At 46.5% G+C, this 22,889-nt stretch overlaps 1 protein-coding gene across 1 annotated transcript in view; it reads right to left on the reverse strand.

The window, feature by feature from the left end:
* LOC147458057 (ABC transporter B family member 28-like) overlaps nt 1-22,889 on the reverse strand; it is a 98,963-nt gene that overhangs the window by 7,495 nt on the left and 68,579 nt on the right. Inside the window, exons 6-7 of the mRNA XM_086512814.1 lie at nt 237-337; nt 88-138 (exon numbers count right to left, since the gene is read on the reverse strand). Coding sequence (XP_086368940.1) covers nt 88-138; nt 237-337 — 152 coding nt within the window. The remainder of the gene's footprint in view (nt 1-87; nt 139-236; nt 338-22,889) is intronic.

Below are 22,889 nucleotides of genomic sequence, written 5' to 3' on the forward strand. Positions count from 1 at the left end.
TTATAATAACCAAACAAGAACACCAAGAAGCAAATTATCCAATAAGGAACAATCTAGTCAAGGAAACGACATCCATCTAAGTACAACCTGCTCATCAAAGCCCGCTATTTGCCGCCGTTCCCCACCAAAAGAACGCACCTGCAACAAAATCAATCATACCCTGCTGCCTCACTATTTGCCGCTCGAAATTTGAAAAAACAATTGTTGTGGCAACGTCATAGAGTTAAGAGTGGTACCGTACGTATAGCTGAGAATGTTTCACTGGCCCAGTCACTTATCCGAGCTTGTGAGGAACCATGAGCCTTAAATATTGGCACAGTTGTCCTCTTATAAACAGCTTCAACCACGCAAAAGAAAGACATCAATTACAAATGACTGCAGGCCAAAACTTGAACTACTTCAAAATGTTTTCATAAAACGCACAGAGAAATGATCAATGAACTTCCATTTTGTTTTGGTAAATTGAACAGTAACACCAAAATGTACAATTTGATGATCTTCTATCTGGGGTTCAGAATACAAGGCCCCAATTACCTGTTGCTTCTGAATGTATACTACCTTTAATTCATTTGTTTGTTGGAGGTTTTACATTGAGATGGTCTGGTGGCCTGGAGGTGGAGGGTTAGTCATCACCCTGTCCAGCTCCATGCTTTGCTTTAGCAGGCTCATGAAGTTCTCTCCGGTTTGGATACTGCTCTCAGCCTTCATCGAACTGTCCTGCTTTCTTGAAGATGGTTATGCGAGCTTTGGTGGAGCCTTCTCTCCATCATTGGTGCAAGATCTTCAGTACAGGCAGCGCTTTTTTGGTCTCGATGATGGGCCTGCTTTATGATGTCCTGGTGGTGGGCACCACTGGTCGGTCCGAGATTTTTCTCAAAGCATGACATCTTTGGCAAAGCTGCATCGCTTGAGCCTGTAGGACTTCTTGAGCAAATTTATGCCACCATATTGCCGAGCCATTATCCTCTTCAGCTTTCTATTCTCCCTGTCTGCACATACCCCGTGTTACCCTTCCTGCCCCTTTGGTTTTGCCCTTCAGCTTTGCATCTCTTAGGTTTTTTTACAATTTGTTGTATCTTGTAGTAATATCATTATGCTGTTTTCTATTAGGCAGAGTCCTACCTCATTGTAATATTCTTGTAATCTCAACAGTTACAAGCCCATTTTTCTGTGTACACACACACACACACACACACACAGAAGAAGAAGAAGAAGAAGATTGTTTTAACGTCGTAGGAAACTATCCCAAGAGACCTTAAAGATCTATCCGACAAGGAGAGTTTAACTCAAGACCTGTTATTCAAGAGGGAAATGGCAAAGAGATTTTGAAATGAGGGGAGTCATACATGGAGTAAGGGGGTGGAGCTCTAGATCTAGGGGGAAGATGTATACCTTCATAAGTTAAGAATAGTCTGAACTCACGAATTATAAGAGGGGATAAAACACTCATACAACTACAAAAGCAAGAGACACAAGGGGGAAAAAAACACTTTATTTGCTATTAAAAAACTAGATAAATCAAACCATTATTTACTTAATTTTTTTAAAGAAAAGGCATACGCAAAATAAGTTGAAGCAGCTTACTTGGCTAAAACTTGAAACAAGTACTCAACTTTATAAGTAAAAAGGATAAGACATCTCAAAGACTTAATCCTAGAAACTAGACTCCACACAACAACTTCTAAAGGAACAAATACTTGAAACTTAATGTAAGCTAAATACTAGAAATGAACACTACTACAAACCTACGAAGAAGAGACTGAAAATAACCAAAGAAGTACAAAGATCCAAACTTGGCATTAAGTGATCTCAACTTCGCTGCTTGTCCAAACAGGAAGAATAAGATTATCATCTTTATCATGCAAAGCTTGGACAACAACTATGACATCCCTACTCACGTCGCCAATGCCCAAGATTAGGTGCACGTTTGTATAGAGGTCATTCATGCTTTGAACTTACTCTATAAAACCAACGAGCTAAGTTTCTATCACCCTCCAGAGGTGATGGGCATACTTAGCCATGATAAAGGCTAGCATTTGTCAAGCTAGAGCAAAAATACTAGAAGCGCTAGAGATCAAAACATCCGAATAGGGGGAAGATGAAGTACAATCATGAAAAAGAATGTCATCATAACTCCAGCGCCATCCAATACTATAGTCAAGGTGTAAGACATGATGCATGGGTGGGTAAGGTGTGAACAATCCGCGCAAGATGGTGGCCGGATCTGCAAAGGGCTGGATGCGCCTCTCCTCCAGAGATCTGTAGTAGCGCTCCTGCATCTCTTGGATCTCTCTTTGGTGTAGTTATGGTGCCCTACATCCATGGGCACGTGGGAGTCTGCAAGCTCGGATCTCCTCAGCCTACTATAGAGTGACCCCTTTGTGTGTGGTCGAGGGTGATGTTGTAGTGGTCCGCTGAGTTGTGTTTGTCGCTCGTCTCTCGTAGTAGATAGAGTATGAAGGAGAGAGTCCCAGTGCTGTTGTGCCTCTAAAAGGAAGCGTCCCAATTGTCGCTAGTCCTTGGACTGTCGCTAGTCCTTGCACTCGAGAATCTGGTGTAGAGTGGGCTGCCTTGCAAATAAGGTTTGACATCTTCCTCTAATCTCCTCATATGCTCTACATCTACATACATAGCGCTCCTCGCTCTCAATCTCCATTGTGCAAAGGTGGCAAATCCTCTCGGCCCTAGGAACATGTGCAACTCTCCATGCCTCAATCTCTAGCTGGTGTGAAGATACTCTGAGCTGTCTGCCAGTGGCTGCCCGTGTTCTATGTGGCATGTAGACATCCATGGTCAACTCTCCGGGAGGGGGCTGCTTGATGTCACTCAATGATGCTCCGTGGCCTCCGACGTCGTCAACGGTGTGAAGATCCTCGCATCATCCAGCATCGTGAGCGGCCAAGCTGAATAGCTCAATCAAGAACAATGCCCCGATGAGGGTGTGACTCGGTAACCTGTGGTGGGTCATCCTGAGTAGTCCCTCTAGCCACACACACACACTGAGAGAGAGAGAGAGAGAGAGAGAGAGAGAGAGAGAGAGAGAGAGAGAGAGAGAGAGAGAGAGAGAGAGAGAGAGAGAGAGAGAGAGAGAGAGATGAAATGAAATGAAATGAAATATTAACGTCTTCAAAAGGCCAAAGTGACCTATGAGACCAGAACGTTACAATGGGGTGTATTTGATACAAAGTCGGAATAACAAGATGACAAAATAAAATACTATGGAATCCTAAATTGCTAGGTGTGAACTAAGCAGCTAGCTGGGATAGCTAGATCACAAGAGATCCAGCATCGGTCGCTTGCGGATCTCATCAATCTCATCCATGGTCAATAGTCTGACCGGGCGTCGTGCGTGTTGGACCAAAGTGATCCGAATCCTCTGATGCAACCTCCGTCGATGTCGTGTAGTCCTCCGCACTCGTGGGTGTCTGGATCTCCCCAGCTCGGTCGCTCGATCGATCAGTGTGCCTCTGGTGTGAGGCGGCGAGCTCCGCTGTGGTGGTAGCTCCTCCGGGTGTTCAATGGCAGTACTGAAGAAGTCTGTGATCTGTCTCTGAGATTGGCTAGCCTCTCCTCTCATCAAGCTCTCTCTCTATGTCTGCGCAGCTCAAGCAAAAACAAACCCAGGCATCTCTGATCCTTGTACCGCATGACTCTGGAGAGTGGTCCAAAGCCCTCTCTGAACAAGCAATGAAAGCGGCCTCGTATCTCGTAGTAGACGGGGCAGTGGCATGTGTATTGCAACTATGTCTCAGGCTCGATGTGACACAGGGGGCCTCGATGTGACACAGGGGGCATATCCTGGCCTCTGCTGGTACTCCGCTGTATCTCCCAGTCTCGATCTGCAACAACTGGTGTGAAGATGTGCGCATCTGGCCAATAGCACATCGTATCCCATGAGACAAGTGGGTGTCCATGTATCTGAGCCTCTTCACAAAATCGTCCGTAAGCTGGAGAAGATGCTCTCTGTAGAAAACTATCTTCGTGTCTAGCTCCTGTGCTGGCTGTATCCATGTCCTCCTGGTGTCTAGCTGAGTCAGGTCCTGGCGGATGAGCCTGGTGAGTCAGAGAGGGTGCATCCAGTGAGTAATGGAAGGGAGGCAATCTGTCTATGCTGAACCCATGCGCCTGAAACCATGATGTCACCTCCCCATACCAGCATGCTGTATCTCCCTGCATGGCTAACTGGCGAGAGGACTCAAGTGCAAGGCGGGCATATCTGTCTCTGGGAAGTTCCCACATGCAGTGTATGAAGGAGACAGATCTGGTGGGCGCCTCAACCACCAGTGGGGGGGCAGCTAACTCTGCTCATATAATAGCACGTGGTACTGAAGCCTTGGGCCTAATGAGCCGCAAGATCATAGAGACCAAAGGCTTCTCCATGTCCCCCCATCCATCAATGCGGCCTGTCCTCTCGTGATGATCCAATGAAGGTCCCCAAATCTCAGCTCCATAAAGCAATGCAGAAGCCACCAAAGTGTCAAAGAGCCAAAGCTTCGTCCGAGGCTCCTAAAACTGAACCTGTGAACACATCCTTTCCAATCTACCCAATGTTGCATGGGCTCTGGTCAATCTAGTCTTTGCGAGTCTGCTGCCCTCCTCAATGAAAATGCTGGCCCACTAAAAACCACTCCAAGGTAAGTGTAGGCATCTGTATACTCCACTGTCTCCTGGCAGTATGTGAATGCGGGCGCTGACCTCCTGATCCACTATGGGGTGGTATTAAATACCATGACCTTGGTTTTACCAAGGTTGACGGACAAACCACTTTCTTGGGCAAACCTATGCAAAGCATCCAAGTGACGTTGCATCCCGTCCGAAGAGTCGGAGATCAACACAATATCATCAGCATATAACAATAGTGGAATCCATGTCCCTGCCACTTGTGCACCTCTATCACCATCCGTCTCAATGTAGTCAGAAACCTCATCCACATACATACAAATAGAGTAGGAGAGAGCGGGCAACCCTGCTTCACCCCAATAGTTGAGTGAACCGGTGTGGATAGACCCTCTGAGGTGCGTACATGCCCCACTACTGACCTGTATAATGCCATGACCCCCCAAATGAGCTCTGTGGGTACTCCCATCTGCTGTAATCTGCGCATCAATCTAGCTCTAGGTATTGTGTCAAATGCTTTGCGGAAATCCACAAAGCTACAAAAGATCCGTCTCCCATGCGACCTGCCCTCCTCAATGATGGCTCTGAGGTCAAGATATCGTCAAGAGTAGAAAAACCCCTCCTGAACCCTGCTGTCCGGCTGCACGTATCCCCTCCCTCTCTGCCCATCTACTCAGCTGCTGCTCCAGAATAGATGCGTGCAACCGTGCCAATGTGTGTCCAATCATGATAGTGCGATAATTCCCAGGCTCCATAGGGTCTCCCGACTTGAAGATAGTTACAATAGTAGATAGGCTCCAAGTATCAGACAAGCCCTCACACATGGCACGATTAAACATAACTGCTAGAAGCTCTGCTAGTAGATCTTTGGCATGCGTGAAATGCTCAGCCACTAAGCCATCATGATCATATGCTCTCCCAGTCCTCATCCTGTCAATGGCCTTCCTCACCATCTCATTGGTGAAAAAAGCACATGTGTGTGAGCATGGATCGGGGGGGTCGGGAAGGGGGGGCTGCTTAGGAACTGTGTACAGAGATGATGCGTACTGGCCCCAGGCCTCTATAGAAGTGATGGCAGGGGGGGGGGGGGGGGGGGTGGTGTGCGCTCATGAAAGAGCCGCCATGCCTCACATGAGTCCTAACTCAAGAATAGCTGGTATAGATCCTGCTCTAGGCGAGCCAAAAATGCCCTCTTCTTCCGCCGCACCAGGCGTCGGAAGTCAATCTGTGACTGTTTGTGAGTGATGGCCCCCAAAAGCACCTCCCTCTAAATTCTAGCTCTAGTGTCCTGGAATTCCTCATCATACCAACCGTTCTGGGGCATGCTCCCTGAACGACGTCTCTGCTCAGGCTGTGTATGTGGGTATGCCTCTACTGCTACATCATGTAGTGTCTGTGTCAATATAGTAGTAATCTCCTCTAGAGGTCGCCCTGGCGTTTGTAGATCCCATCTATGTATACAGAGTCCGTCTCCCGCGTGAAGGTGTAGCGAGTAGGGATTGCTACCCGCGGCCTGTGTGCTACACTAAACTGAAAAGAGATGGTCAACGACACAAGAGCATGATCCACTGCCACACCAACACGTTTGGGTCCAACCTTGAGATCCTGGATACTAGAGATGAGGCTCGGCTGTGCCATGACATAATCCACTGTGTTGGCTCCATGTCTGTGTGGAAAGCATGTAAAACCCCCCACGGCGGGAAATCTCTGTAGGCCATTCAAGATGGCCAATCCATGTGCAGTCCCCGTGTCTATCAAGTGTCGTCCATACTCAGTGTTCCGCATCCTGTGATAGTCTGGATAGGCCCGTCTCTGCAACATCGAGCTCTCTCAGCATCTCCTGTGAAGTATCATAAAATATTGTCTGATGATGGGCAGTCCTAGCATCGAAATCCCCTAGAATGATGATGTCACCATCTCTAGAGAACTCCCATATGTCATCATCCAAAATAGAAAAGGGGGATTGTCCTCTGGGTGGTGCATAAACTGACGTACTCGGGGGAAAGTAGCAAATAGCAATGTAAAGATATCTGCATGTCTCCGCTCTCAGTCTCACCCACATGTACCTAGCTTGCTCATCCCTGCGGGCTATATGTATCAGTGGCTGCAACTCCTTCCTGAATAACACTGCCACTCCTTCCTGAATAACACTGCCACTCCTCCTGAGCCCCGCCCTCTGTGCTCTGATCGTGTCTTGTGTCTACAGGCTGTCGCCCATCTATATCCACTAATGTGAGGCATAGACTGCCAAGGGGCCTGATGTGTCTCAGAGTAGAAGACGATGTCTGTGGTATGAGGAGAGAGAGAGAGAGATTTTTCTACATCTGTGGTATGAGAATTTTTTAGTAGCTGCTTTCAAAAACAAATGCCAAGCCCCGAAGTATCTGGTAAAAATTGCCTTTCTAGAGCTGCCTGCACAGTTTTGGTTGCGAGATATAGGCAAATCCTTCCACAGAGTTTCCAACTACCATCCCTTTTGGGTAGAAAGGGGTGCTACACTTGTAGAGGATTGTGTTTCAAGGGCAGATCGAACCGGTGTTTTAGATGTCATGTGATGGGTTTTTTGGTGAGCGATTTCCCTAGAAGGCGACAACGGAGACAGAGTGGCAGCAAAATCCTTTTGAGTGGAAAGGGGTGCTACACTTGGAAAGGATTGTGGTTAAAGGCAAATCGAACGAGCCAGAGTTTTAGATGTCATAGATGGGCCATTTGGTGAGGGATTTCCCTAGAAAGCGACATCAGAGACAAACTGGCAGCAGAAAGGGACGACCCTCACAGCCACTTCTGACCTAGCAGAGTTTTGCTTAGCACACGAACCATGTGCAACAACATATGATAGACATCAAAGAGGTTAGAGTCAGCACCAATAGAGTGCTCGGTAGCGGAGAGACAGGTAAACAAGGACAGTCACAACATATCTTTGTTTTCGGACAGAGTGGATGAGGCAAAGCAGCCCCCAGACAACCTTCTGAAGAGAGGTTACTAGATCAAGATCAAGAGGATGTTCCAAAGCAGCTAGATAGACACATAGTGCATGAGAACCAGCAGTCAAAGGATCAGTATGAGGTGCATAGTCAGTTTCGTAGCCTTTAGATTCCTTGGAGACCTGGTCACACGTGCCTCCTACAACATGCACTATTCGGGGTGAGCAGTAGTGTCACAAACTACTGACGTGTCAAGCCACCGATGACCAGTAGGTTAGGGCTCCCCAAGCCTAGCCCTAGCCAGCTTGTAGATCCCGATCCAGGGCCTAAACCCTAGCAAAAGTAGAAGAAGAAGTCTTTAACAAGTTACATATCCTCGCCGAGTGGCCCAAACATTAAAGTTGGGTTAAGATTAACAATCCTAACCCCCCACAAACTTATGGCAATCCATCCAATGGGGCCCAAGAGGAAAGCACTCACACACACAAATAAATGGTGTAAGAAGTTGATACCGTGGTTGTTGTACGGATGACCAACAAAATGCACTGACAAGTTGATGACATGACAACTGTACGGACGCCCGTGTTTTATGCCGTTGATGCGGAAAACTATACGGATTTTTGGATTCTGTGCTTGAAGCTTTTGGGCGCAAGCTTTTGGGTTTGATACCTTTCATGTAAACTGCTTTTACATGGCTTGAGGACCTTTAAATATTAACTGTGGGCTTGCTCTTTGGCATTCTACGGGTGCAGATGCAGAGCACAGCCACATGAGTTATACTGAGTTGAAGCAATATAAAGAAATACCAAAAAGGGCGTTTGGGGTAAAACTCTGCCGCTCCGTGTCTCGTGTGTCATGCATCTCTTTCAATACAATTGTTTTGAAGCATCTAAAGTCTGTTCAATCTATTCTTTTTAGTTGACACATGGTGCCCTCCCATTACAAAGGTAGCAGAGCTCAAGTCGTGTGCTTTTCTAAAACCATACCGGTCCTTTCAAGACCAGACAGAGCAAGATGGGGCTTCCAAATTTCATAAGAATTTTTTTTTTTCCTTCTCGAGAGAGAAAGATCCAAGGAAAGCTTTACAATCTGAATCAATTTGACAATATCTATGTCATGGGGAACTACTTAGAAAAATCAAGGATCTTCCAAGCCACCACTTTTTTCAGAGACAATGCTACGTAGTGGTGGATGTCTTTAGCTACCAAGCCGCACAGTCCAAGCACTTGGCAAGCTTTCAAGAAAATTTTTGCCCGAAGTTACATGACATATGACATCTTCTTTCAGAGTGCAAATTCTGGCTCAGTGAGGCATCTTGAAATGCTTGCCACGGAAATCCTAACAAAATTCGACTTGAAATTTCTCATCTATCTACCTTGAGGTGTCTCTTCTCGAGCTGATAACCTTGGAGGCCCAGTGTGATTGTGACGTCATTGGACTGCCATCACAACTACGCGAAAACTGTCTGTCCAAGCCGGTTTCGACCATTCACGAGCTTATGGACCATGCTACGATCGGCTACGACCTTATGGAAGGAACCTAACCCTAATTTTGGAGCACGTCTTAGGATAAAAAGTCAATCGTCTTTTCGAGCTTGACTCACCAAGATACACTGAGAAAGTTTTTAAGCTCGACACTTTTTGAACTTTGTTTGATAATCTCTTTGAGCAATTAAAAGAAAATACTGTTTGGAAACTTGTTTGAAATGGGGTTATCTATTTTGAACTTGTATTGGTGCTGATTTGAAAATTGCTTAACTCAGGTTTTGATACTAGTTTCAATGATTGGTGATTTACTCTCGCGAGGGGCACTGATACTTGATAATGCCTACCCATACTCATGGCCTAGATTTGTTTTAAACTTGTATTGGGGCCGATTTGAAAATTGCTTGACTCAGGAGGTTTTGACATTGGTTTCAATGATTGGTGATTTACTCTCGGAAGGGGTACTGAAGAGAATTGATGCTTGATAATGCCTACAGATACTCATGGCCCAGACCTAGTGTAATGGGGACATGCACCACATGCCTACGGAAAAGAACAAATTGAACAACTTTAAACACTTCAAATAACAATAGAACTAAAAGAGATACACGACACGAGACAGGGAGTGGCAGAGTTCCACTCCAAGAGAGCATTGGCCCCAAACCTTGGCGCCGCTTTCGGTATTTCTTTATATTGGTTCAACTCAGTACAAGCCGGTACTCCACGCTCCACACCTTCACCAGGAAGCGTGCCAAAAAATGAGACCATGGAGCATATTTAAAGGCTCTTGGCCTATGAAAAGCAATTACATGAAAAGCTTTAAACTCAAAAGCATTTGGTCCCAAAAGCACTAGTGCCAAAAGCTGTCAGTGCGTTTTGCACAAATCCGTACAATTGCCACGTCATCATGTCAGCGCAAAATCCGGGAATTCCGTACAGGTTGCCACGTCAGTAGTCCAGCGTAATTTGCAGTTGATCCGTGCAACAATGCCACATCATCATCGCAAGAGAATTTGTGTGTGGGTCGTGCTTTATTACTATAGGCCCCACCAGACGAGGCTCTGTAAGTTGGTAAAACTTTTGTTGCTACTTCTTCTTAGGGTTTAGATCTCTCGATCAGGATCTTCACGTTGGCTCCGTTCTTTAAGTGACTTGACACATCAGCAATTTGTGACATCCACCCCTTCTTGAAAATGCCTACACATACTCATGGCTCAGACCTGGTGTAACAAGGACGGGCACTACGTGCCAACAGAAAAGAACAGATTCAACAACTTCAAACAATTCAATTAACAACCGAATGAAAGAGATGCATGACATGAGACGGGGAGTGGCAGAGTTCCACTCCAAGAGAGCACTGGCCCCAAACCTTGGTGCCCCTTTCGGTATTTCTTTATATTGCTTTTCAAGCTGGTACTCCACGCTCCGCACCTTCACTAGGAAGCGTGCCAGAGAATGAGCCCATGGCAATATTTAAAGGCTCTTGGCCTATGAAAAGCAATTACATGAGTTGCCAACGCGTTTTGCAGAAACCCGTACAGCTGCCATATCATCATGTCGGTGCAAAATCTGGAATTCCATACAGGTTGCCATGTCAACAATCCAACGTAATTTGCAGTTAATCCGTACAACAATGCAACGTCATCATCGCAACATAATTTTTGTTTGGGTTGTGCTTTATTACTATAGGCCCCATCAAACGAGGCTCTTTATGTTGTTAAAACTTTTGTTGCTACTCTTAGGGTTTACGTCTCTCGGTCAAGATCTGCAGGTTGGCTCTGTTCTTCACTGACTTGACACGTCAACAGTTTGTGACATCCCCCCCTTCTTGAAAGAAAGTAATCGTCCGCGATTACCGTAAATCTGCACTACAACTCAAGTAAACTCCAAAAATTCCGAGAGTCATTCCAAGGGACAATCAGTTTTCTCATTCTAGATTGGAGCTCTTGATATTTTGGGTCGTTGACTTCCCATAAAATCTCATCCGATAAGGAGTCTCATTCCATATCAGAGCTCTTGATATTCCGACGTAGTAAAATTAGCCATCACACCCAAACTGTGTTGATCTCCAATAGGTGTCATGATGCACTAAAATTACATACCTAGGTAATCTCATTCAATTAGGAATATGCAATGGTTGGCACATCACAATGCAACACAAATGCTCACATATACATGTTACAAGACATAGAAACATAGAGCCGCTGATGAACACTCCCCCCGCAAATAACGATCGAGTTCCGGGCCATGAGCTACTCGACGACTCTCTCATCAATCCTCGCGCAAATAACCTAAAAAGGTTCGGGCCAAGAGATATAGAGGCCTTTTACAACCAAAATGCAAACGCCCCCCAGAATGCAGCTTGCGTCGTTTGGAGGTTCAAGCATACAACCAAACGCTCCCCAGACATCTCGCTTGCGTCGTTCGGATATCCTTGGATGGTCACTGGAAGAGCACCAATGAGAGGTCCACCTTCTAGGTCTGACCGATGGCTAACTCGGCTTCGATTTCGCCACCCTGTGGACCATAATCAAAGTCCATTTGCTTCACGAATTCTAGATGGATGAAGTTTTCGATAGCTCCTAAGTCAAAGAAAATTAGGGCTTTGAGGCCGTTGACTTTTCCCTATACTCAAAAAAATTCATTCGTACTTTCAAGGCGTATGACATAGACAAGTCCAACGGCCGGTTTACCTCATTTGGCTAGAGATGATCCTGGGGCTCTATCCACCGTTGGCGTGGGCGTCGGCTCCATTGGTCTATCAGTGCGATGGGGACAATCAGAATAGTTATGCCCTGTTTGAAACAATCCTTAGCATTGGCCTTCTTGTGATAAGGTGTCTCGTTGTTGAGGCGTCAAACGAGGCCTTTGTGATCGACTTTCACGAGAATCTCAAGAATTTATTCGTTGTTGCCGGGAGTTCTGGTTATTGACTGGAGTTGCTTTTGTAGTAAACTATAGCTGGCCTTTCATCAATTTGTAGCCGACCACAACATGGTCCATAAGCTCTTGCATGGTTGAGACTTGCTTGGACAAAAATATTCCTGCAATGGTGATGGTAGTCCAATGGTGTATCGCTTGGACTGGTCCTCCCAGGGAATGAACTTAAACATGGACACCGGGAGATAGACATCAAGAAATCTTATAATAGATGGCATGAAGCCATGCATCGGCAAGGTCTACGAGCTATAGATTCCATGGTCTAGGAACTAAAGAAGCTCAACTAACCGCAAAAGCTATGAGCTCTCGAGCATCAAGTCTCTTTGCATAGGTTCTACTAGGAGACACCTACATTTTGAATTTTGGATTCCAAGATGCAAATCAAAAGAACTACACAGAGAAGATAGTGGAGGAAAGATAAAAAGTCGAAAATCTACTAATTGATGACAAGAGAACGAAGGGCTTCATTTGGACAATCATGATTGTAAGGTGCAACGGAATGAATGATGTTCTTTCTCAAGATGAGTGCTCCGAACTGTGCTCAAGGTTCCTTTTGTTTTTATGGAAGAGAGAGCCTTCCGTTCTTAATGAGAGAGTGCTATGATCACGAACAAAGTGAGTGGACACTGCGTGCAAGTGTATGAGACTGAGAGATAGAGAGAGAAGAGAAATACGACACCAAGACGTTGTAAAACCCTCCTCCGAAGGCCCCACTCTCGTCGGCGAGAGTGGTCTACTATTGATTGCACAAACTGGTACAAATTGAACGCATGTGACTGATGCAAGTCTAGGCTAGGTCAATGTCGACGACGGGGATGGCGAGACCGACACTATGGCTGAAATCTGTTGTCCTTCTACTACTGTCCAAAAACGCTAATGGCTGATTTCTGTTGCGGCTGAATACGCTATGGAAAATGCTGCCCTTGCTGATCTTTATGGCTGAAAACCTGCGGGTACCTGAGCTGAAAACTGATGGTTCTTATCTACTGAAAATCTGCTGATGCTAATGCTGAAAATCCCATGCACAAGGGAGGGTGATTTGGGCTCCAAAAGGCTAGGGCTTCAAATATGGAAAACGCTAGGTGATGGGACCTGCTGGCGATGAAGCTCTTGCTGAAAACGTCAATGGCTAGAAGTGTGGCGATGAAGATCAAAAACGCTAGGGATGCTTGTTGGAGGAAAAAACGCCAAGAGAGGAAGTATGCTGGCAATGGTACTTGATGAAAGCGCTAGGGAGTCTACTTGAGGGAAATCGCCCCAAAGGGGTTTTTGCTTGAGAAGCTGCCTGTTGAGCGGTGGAGCTCCTGCTGCCTCTTCTGCCAGAAAGTGCTAGTCTAGGTTTGCTTATATACAAACTTACTCAATTTGCCCTACCTACTTTCCAACAAAAGTCACTTAAAAATAATAAGTGAAAAATGTCAAAAATAGGTAAAATAGGCTAAATGCACTGGAAAATTCCCTTGAAGGATTCTGATGGATTCTGATGGGAATGCTTATGATCATGTTGTGTGCAATTGGAGGATATGCATCTACACTAAGTGATTGGGCATGCACGGTCTACGAATAGACTCACAAAAGTGCCAGATCACTTCTAATCTAGACTAACTGGACTGAAAATAATAAGTGAAAAATGTCAAAAATAGGTAAAATAGGCTAAATGCACTGGAAAATTCCCTTGAAGGATTCTGATGGATTCTGATGGGAATGCTTATGATCATGTTGTGTGCAATTGGAGGATATGCATCTACACTAAGTGATTGGGCATGCACGGTCTACGAATAGACTCACAAAAGTGCCAGATCACTTCTAATCTAGACTAACTGGACTGACTGAACCCTTGTCGTGTTGTAGCTTGTCCATGGACACATAGGGTTGGATGTGTCACGTGACATCCCCTCCTTTTCAAAGTGAGGTACTGGTACCGAACTCTATGGCGTCGAGGGAGATCGCCAATAGCATCCGGAATCCTGGAAGGGACTCTTTGCCGGCCCACTCTGATGTGTGGGTCGTGCGGTACTTGAACTTCATAAAGGTCTGCAACGCATGCTTCTTTGGGCCGCATCGAAAGCGACACAAAGTCTTCTGTGGCTCCTTCAATGCTTCAACTTCGTCGAGAGTCATGCTTCTTTCTTCTTCAAGAATTTCCATGGCTGAAAATTCCTAAAACCATGTCCAACACAAAACCACGAACATACCTATTCCATGTAAAGTGAGTGGAAAAAATCTTGTCTTCCTCAAAGACTGTGCATGCAATGTAGATGAACAAAGGGTTGGAGTGCCACCACACATGCAAACAATGAGATCGAATCTTTCTCTTTTGATCTAAAGCAATCAATTCTGGCAATTCACTACGGAAAAGCCACATGCTTGGTGCTCATATAAAGACGCTGACTAAAATACAGGAAACGATCATGAATAATGCGTGCGTATCAATCATGCGAACACATAATACTGCCTATGAGGGTTCTTTGGACCTAGGCTCGAGAGCCAAGATCGGTTCTTCTTGAAGGGGTGCTTGGGACCTAGGCTCGAGAGCCAAGATCGGGTCTTCGTGATTGATCGTCTTTGCAATGAGGTTAGCTTCACTAGAGAAAGTATCAAATAACACATCATCCTTCTTGTGAACAATCACATCTTCTTCATGCAACTCATGATGCTTGTGAGAAATCACATCTTGATTATAAAAATCATCATGCTTGTCATTGTCAACCAAATCATCATGCTTCTCATAATCATGAAAATCCTGTGTGTCATGCTTTGGAGAAGAAGAGACTGAGAGAGTCTCCTTCTCCTGAATCCATTCAATCTTGTCCTGCACATTAGCAATGAAAGAGGGAGAATGAACAACTTCCTCTCCACGAATGGCAATGGGAGAGTCACTTTTGGCATTGAGAGTGAAAGTGTTAGCCTCCCAATCAATGAGAGGGTTAAGCTCACGAAACCATCGAATGCCCAAAATCATTTCACATCTTGAGAGAGGAGAGACAAAACAAATTCTATGGAAAGCAGTTTGTTGAATTGTAAACAACACACCAAGACACTCTTGCGTGATGAGAGAGTCCATACTGGGAACAAAGCCAGAGACCTCGAGAGGAGATTTCTGACTAACCTCTAGGCAGGCTTTCTCAACAAAAGAGAGACTGATCACATCATGCATACTACATGGGTCAAACGATATGACAAAACGGTGCCCCGTCATATGACCATAACATTTAATGAGAGAATCATCAATGGAGGGTCATGAGAAACTTGGGGCACACTCGTGTTATCATTAATTGCATTGACAGAGGAAGTGGGTTCTGTGGATTCTTTAGATTCATTCGATTCAAGCTTAGGACATATTCTTTTTATGTGACCCTTAATGTGACAATGAAAACAACGACCTTCCTTAGAATAAGTGCTTTGCTCTTCCAACGTGTTGTATCCTTCTAAAATTCCTTGTGCTACCTTTTCATCTAGAATAAGCTTAGGTTTAGCAATTATGTTAGCCTTACCCTTAGGTTCATTGGAAGAATTATTTTCTGAGAGATTGTTGGAAGATTGGTTAGAAGAGTTATTGTTCTTACCGTCCTTACCGTTCTGAGGGTTCGGAGAAGTGTGAGAGGTACTTGTGGAAGTCTTGTTCTCATTAGGCTTTGCCTTGTTGTGCTTCATCTCCTGTGCGAGAGCAATCGCTACCGCCTTGTTGAGATCGATTGGATCGAGCACCTCGACATCGTACTTGATATACTCGTCCAATCCATAAAGGAATGCCTCCTTGCGCTCATCATCCGACTTGCGTAATTGGGTACCTAGCTGCAAAACACAATTAGAAAAAGACATAACCGGCATACTATTTTGCTTGAGAGCGCGCCAATCATCCTTCAATCGTGCGAGGTACTGAGGTGGCATAAACTGTGCCTTGAGCTTGTCTTGGAAATCAACTCAATTGAAGGAAAGGAGCGTGAATTCGTCGGCTTCCTCTAGGTGCGCGGCTAACAGTGCCTCTTGCCATGCGTGATACCAATTGATGGCATCACCGGCAAGGTACATAGCTGCCATCAAAACCTTGCTATTCCCTGTCTTCTTAGTTGTCGCAAAATAAGCATTAAAAATTGATGCAACCAAGAATGATTCACCATGGCATCTATCTTACCATCATACTTACTGAAAGTCAACTTTTCTGTGACTGGGTTGTTGGAATCCGCATCATGGCTTGCGTCACTTGAGAAACTCCCACAATCTTTGGCTGGTTCGGACTTCGAGGCAAGTACTTGCCGAACCAATTCTTGAGTGCATAGTTCTCTTTGAGCCTCCCGATCAGCCACCCAGGCCGCTCGTCTTGCTTCAGCTTTCTCTTTTCTTTGTGCCTTTCTTTCTTTTCGTTCGTCGCGCTCGCGTTCCAAGGCAATGCGAGTCGCTTCTTGTTTGGCCATCATGTCCATCATCGTCTTGACCATCGCCTCCATAGGATTTTGTACACTTTGTGGCGTAGATGGCAAAGGGGGAGGGTCGGAAAAATCTCTTGGTGGGGAAAATTCTTCGTCCTCTCTCTCAGGCTCATCACCTGTATGCGAACTATCCATTCCGCTTCGGGTGATGACCATGCACTATGATCTTTGGTTCTTAAGTTCACAAGGAACTTGGTTCTTGAGGGTCTTGAGGTTCTTGAGGTTTTCTTTCGCTTGCAATCAAAAGGATCTTCTCTTCACCCGAGTTCTCGTCTTTTCCGCGGACGCACCCCTTGGCGGCCTTGCGCTCACACCAAGGTTGCTTTTTCCCACCTCACATCGATTGGCCGGCCGCTAAGTGCACGGTCCGCTCTCAATGAGTGAAAAGAGACACAAGGCGAGGCTGGACAAGCCCTTCTTTCTTGGGATTCCTGTCACTCTTCAAAAACACGATTAGGAATCCACATGCCCAAGCGAACTTGGGTTCGTGCGACCACAACAAGCAAAGATAATTCTTGTGATTCTTGTGGTTCTTTCCTTGAGTGATACAGAACATTGTCAAAGCTCTAATACCAATGTAAGGTGTAGCAGAATGAATGATGTTCTTTCTCAAGATGAGTGCTCCGAACTGTGCTCAAGGTTCCTTTTGTTCTTATGGCAGGGAGAGCCTTCCGTCCTTAATGAGAGAGTGCTATGATCACGAACAAAGTGAGTGAAGACTGTGCGTGCAAGTGCATGAGATTGAGAGATAGAGAGAGGAGAAAAATACGACACCAAGACGTAATAAAACCCTCCTCCGAAGGCCCCACTCTCGTCGGCGAGAGTGGTCTACTATTGATTGCACAAACTGGTACAAACTGAATGCATGTGACTGATGCAAGCCTAGGCTAGGTCGATGTCGACGACGGGGATGGCGAGACCGACGCTATGGCTGAAATCTGCTGTCCTTCTATTGCTGTCCAAAAACGCTAATGGCTGATTTCTGCTGCGGCTGAAAACGCTATGGAAAACGCTGCCCTTGTTGGTCTTTATGGCTGAAAACCTACGGGTACCTGAGCTGAAAACTGATGGTTCTTATCTGCTGATGCTAATGCTGAAAATCCAATGAACAAGGGAGGGCGCTCTGGGCTCCAAAACGCTAGGGCTTCAAATCTAGAAAACGCTAGGTGATGGGACCTGTTGGCAATGAAGCTCTTGCTGAAAACGACAATGGCTAGAAGTGATGGCGATGAAGATCAAAAACGCTAGGGATGCTTGTTGGAGGAAAAAACGCCAAGAGAGGAAGTATGCTAGCGATGGTACTTGATGAAAACGCTAGGGAGTCTGCTTGTGGGAAACCGCCCCCAAGGGGTTCTTGCTTGAGAAATTGCATGTTGAGCGGTGGAGCTCCTGCTGCCTCTTCTGCCAGAAAGTGCTAGTCTAGGTTTGCTTATATACAAACTTACTCAATTTGCCCTACCTACTTTCCAACAAAAGTCACTTAAAAATAATAAGTGAAAAATGTCAAAAATAGGTAAAATAGGCAAAATGCACTGGAAAATTCCCTTGAAGGATTCTGATGGGAATGCTTATGATCATGTTGTGTGCAACCGGAGGATATGCATCTACACTAAGTGACTGGGCATGCACGGTCTACGAAAAGACTCACAAAAGTGCCAGATCACTTCTAATCTAGACTGACTGGACTGACTGAACCCTTGTTGTGTTGTAGCTTGTCCACGGACACATAGGGTTGGATGTGTCACGTGACAATGATACTCAAGTCGATCACTTCGAAGTTACCCAGAACGCAGAACGAAAACGGTCGGGTCCCCGCCGTACAAGAAAACGCCCGAGGTGTCCGGAATGGGAATGGCGCGGAACAAGAGGAATAAAAAACATTCAAATAATGCTATTTTTAGCTCTATGTGTTTAAAGACAAGTAGTATGAGGCCATGGATTATGTGAGAAAGAGAGGGGGAGAGGGAGAAGAAGAGAGCTTGAGCCTTGCGCCTCATAGACTTGAGACGACTTGAGAGATTCTTGAATCTTCAATGACAAATGTGTTTCATGTAGGCTTGACTCCTTGAGAGTTTGAGGGAGAGAGAGAGAGAGAGAGAGAGAGAGAGAGAGAGAGAGGGTAGATACATAAGGCTAGAGCTTGTGGCAGCCTTGTGCATTGTCACTTGTGAAGGTATGGGGTGGGGGGGGGGGGGCGCATTTTATCAGGGGGAGCTGAAAATTCTACCGCCAAATTTTACCCGTTTATAATTGCTTCCCAATTGTTCTGGACCCGTTCCGAGCCATTCCAACAGTCCCGTTCTGCTTTGGCTAGGGTGTCTAGAACGGTTCTGAGCCGTTCCAAATGATCCCCCATCCCCGGAACCCTGTTCCAGCATTCCACCCCCCTCGTTCCCTGGTAGAACTGGATCATCACTTCCAAAATTGGCCAATATGGTGGAAGGACCAAGTAGAGTGCAATAGAAGGTGTGGTGACATGGAGACGGAGAGAGAGAGAGAGAGAGAGAGAGAGAGAGAGAGAGAGAGAGAGAGAGAGAGAGAGAGATGAATCGAAATGTTATATTAACGTCTTCAAAAGGCCAAAGTGACCTATGATACCAGAAAGTCACAATGTGGTGGATCTGATACAAAGTAAGAGTAACAAGATAACAAAATGACAAAATAAAATACTATGGAATCCTAGACTGCTAGGTGTGGACTAAGCAGCTAAAACAGCTAGCTAGGATAGCTAGATCACAGGAGATCCAGCATCGGTCGCTGGCGGATCTCATCAATCTCCTTCATGCTCAGTAGTCTGACCGAGCGTCGTGCATGTCGAGCCAAAGTGACCAGAATCCTCTGATGCAGCCTCTATCGATGCTGTATAGTCCTCCGCATCGCGAGCGTCTAGATCTCCCCAGCTCAGTCGCTCTGTATGCCTCTGGTGTAAAGCGACGAGCTCTGCTGTGGTAGTAACTTCTCCGGGTGTCCAGTGGCAGCTCTAAAGAAGTCTGTGATCTGTCTCTGAGACTGGCTAGCCTCTCCTCTCATCAGGCTCTCTCTGTGTCTGCGCACCTCGAGCAAAAGCATCTCTGATCCTCGTATCGCATGACTCTAGAGAATGGTCCAAAGCCCTGCAAGCAATGGAAGCGGCCTCATATCTAGTAGTAGACGGGGCAGTGGCATATGTAGTGCAACTCTGTCTCAGGCTCGATGTCACACAAGGGGCATGTCCTGGCCTCTGCTAGTACTCCACTGTATCTCCCAATCTCGATCCGCAGCTGGTGTGAAGATTTGCGTATCTGGCCAATAGCACATCGTATCCCATGAGACAGGTGGGTGTCCATGTATCTGGGCCTCGTCACAAAACCATCCTCCGTAAGCTGGAGGAGATGCTCTCTGTAGAAAGCCATCTTCGTGCCCACCTCCTGTACAGGCTGTATCCATGTCCTCTTGGTGTCTAGCTGAGTCAAATCTTGGCGAATGAGCCTGGTGATCTCGGACTGTGTAAGAGTCAGAGAGGGCGCATCCAGTGAGTACTGGAAAGGAGGCAATCTGTCTATGCTGAACCCATGCGCTTGAAACCATGATGTCATCTCCCCATACCAGCATGCTGTATCTCCTTGCATGGCTAACTATCGAGAGGACTCAAGTGCAAGGCGTGCATATCTATCTCTGGGAAGTTCCCACATGCGGTGTATGAAGGAGACAGATCTGGTGAGAGCCTCAACCACCAATGGGGGGGCAACTAGCTCTGCTCGTATAATAATAGCACGTGGTATTTGAGGCCTTGGCCCTAATGAGCCGTGAGATCATAGAGACCAAAGGCTTTTCCATGTCCCCCCATCCATCACTGCGGCCCAGTCCTCCCGTGATGATCCAGTGAAGGTCCCCAAATCTCAACTCCATAACGCAATGCAGAAGCCACCAAAGTGTCAAAGAGCCAGAGCTTCGTCCGAGGCTCCTGAAACTGAACCTATGAACACATCCTTTCCAATCTACCCGATGTTGCGTAGGCTCTGGTCAATCTAGTCTCTCCTGCTCCTCAATGAAAATGCTGGCCCACTAAAAACCACTCCAAGGTAAGTGTAAGCATCTATATACTCCACCTTCTCTTGGCCGTATGTGAAGGCGGGCGCTGACCTCCTGATCCACTGTGGGGTGGTATTAAATACCATGACCTTGGTTTTACCAAGGTTGACGGACAAACCACTTTCTTGGGCAAACCTATGCAAAGCATTCAGGTGACGTTGCATCCCCTCCGGAGAGTCAGAGATCAAAACAATATCATCAGCATATAACAATAGTGAAATCCATGTCCCTGCCAGTTGTGCACCTCTATCACCATCTCTCTCAATGTAGTCAGAAACCTCATCTACATACATACCAAATAGAGTAGGAGAGAGCGACAGCCCTGCTTCACCCCAATAGTGGAGTAAACCGGTGTAGATAGACCCTTTGGGGTGCGTACATGCCCCACTACTGACCTGTATAATGCCATGACTCCCCAAATGAGCTCTGTGGGTACTCCCATCTGTTGTAATCTACGCATCAATCTAGCTCTGGGAACTGTGTCAAATGCTTTGCGGAAATCCACAAAGCTGCAATAGATCCGTCTCCCACGCGATCTGCCCTCCTCAATGATGGCTCTGAGTGTCAAGATATGGTCAAGAGTAGAAAAACCCCTCCTGAAACCTGCCTGTCGGGATGCGCGTATCCCCTCCCTCTCTGCCCATCTACTCAGCTGCTGCTCCAGAATAGATGCGTACAACCGTGCCAATGTGTGTCCAATCATGATAGTGCGATAATTCCCAGGCTCCATAGGGTCTGCCGACTTGAAGATAGGTACAATAGTAGATAGGCTCCAAGTATCAGACAAGCCCTCACACATGGCATGGTTAAACATAACTGCTAGAAGCTCTGCTAATAAATCTCTGGCATGCATGAAATGCTCAGCCACTAAGCCATCATGATCATATGCTCTCCCAGTCCTCATCCTGTCAATGGCCTTCCTCACCATTTCAACGGTGAAAAAAACACATGTGTGTGGGCATGGATCGGGAAGGGGGGGCTGCTCAAGAACTGTGTACAAAGATGATGCATATTGGCCCCAAGCCTCTGTAGAAGTGATGGCAGGGGGGGGGGGGGGGGGGGGGGGGGGGGGGGTTGCTCATGAAAGAGCCTCCACGCCTCATGTGAGTCCTAACTCAAGAATAGCTGGTATAGATCCTGCTCTAGGCGAGCCAAAAATGCCCTCTTCTTCCGCCGCACTAGGCGTCGGAAGTCAATCTATGACCGCCCATGAGTGATGTCCCCCAAAAGCACCTCCCTCTGAAGTCTAGCTCTAGTGTCCCGGCATTCCTCATCATACCAACTGTTGTGGGGCATGCTCCCCGAACGGCGTCTCTGCTCAGGCTGGGTATGTGGGTATGCCTCTACTGCTGCATCATGTAGTGTCTGTGTCAGTATAGTAGTAAGCTCCTCCAAAGGTTGCCCTGGCTCCTCTGTGCATAGGCGTCTGTAGATCCCATCTATGTATACAGAGTTCGTCTCCCGCGTGAAGGTGTAGCGAGTAGGGGCTGCTGCCCGTAGCCTGTGTGCTACACTAAACTGAAAAGAAATGGTCAGCAACACAAGAGCATGATCCACTGCAACACCAACAGGTCTGGGTCCAACCGTGAGGTCCTGGATACTAGAGATGAGGCTCGGTTGTGCCATGACATAGTCCACTGTGCTGGCTCCATGTCTGTGTGGGAAGCATGTGAAGCCTCCTGAAGCAAGAAACCTCTGTAGGCCATTCAAGATGGCCAGTCCATGTGCAGTGCCCATGTCTATCAAGTGTCGCCCATACTCAGTATATTCCGCATCGTGTGATAGTCTGGACAGGCCCGTCTCGACAATATCTAGCTCTCTCAGCATCTCCTCTGAAGTATCATAGAACACTGTCTGGTGATGGGCAGTCCTAGCATTGAAGTCCCCTAGAATGATAATGTCACCATCTCTAGAGAACTCCCATATGTCATCATCCACAATAGAAAAGGGGGACTGTTCTCTGGGTGACGCATAGACCGACGTACTCGGGGGAAAGTAGCAAATAGCAATGTAGAGATATCTGCTTGTCTCTGCTTTCAATCTCACCCATATGTACCTAGCCTGCTCATCCCTGGGGGCTATATGTATCAATGGCTGCAAATCCTCTCTAAATAACACTGCCACTCCCCCCGAGCCCCGTCCTCTGTGCTCTGAGCGTGTCTCCTGTCTGTAAGTTGTCTCCCATCAATATCCACTGATGTGAGGCATAGATTGCCCAGAGGCCTGGTGTGTCTCAGAGTAAAAGATGATGTCCCTTCTAGTAAAGCTATCCTCAAAAACACCCACATCAAGACGCATGGATCCATTACAGTTCCAGGCCGCCACTTTGAGTGTGGTTCCATAAGTCTCGCACCGTCATATGGAGCGTCGCTCCAGTAATACCACTCTTCTATCTCGGTAAAAGGCAATCTTGCCTTTTCCCC

This window comes from Adiantum capillus-veneris, chromosome 5 (assembly GCF_014529385.1).
Source record: "Adiantum capillus-veneris isolate H3 chromosome 5, ASM1452938v2, whole genome shotgun sequence".
Lineage (NCBI taxonomy): Eukaryota > Viridiplantae > Streptophyta > Polypodiopsida > Polypodiales > Pteridaceae > Adiantum > Adiantum capillus-veneris.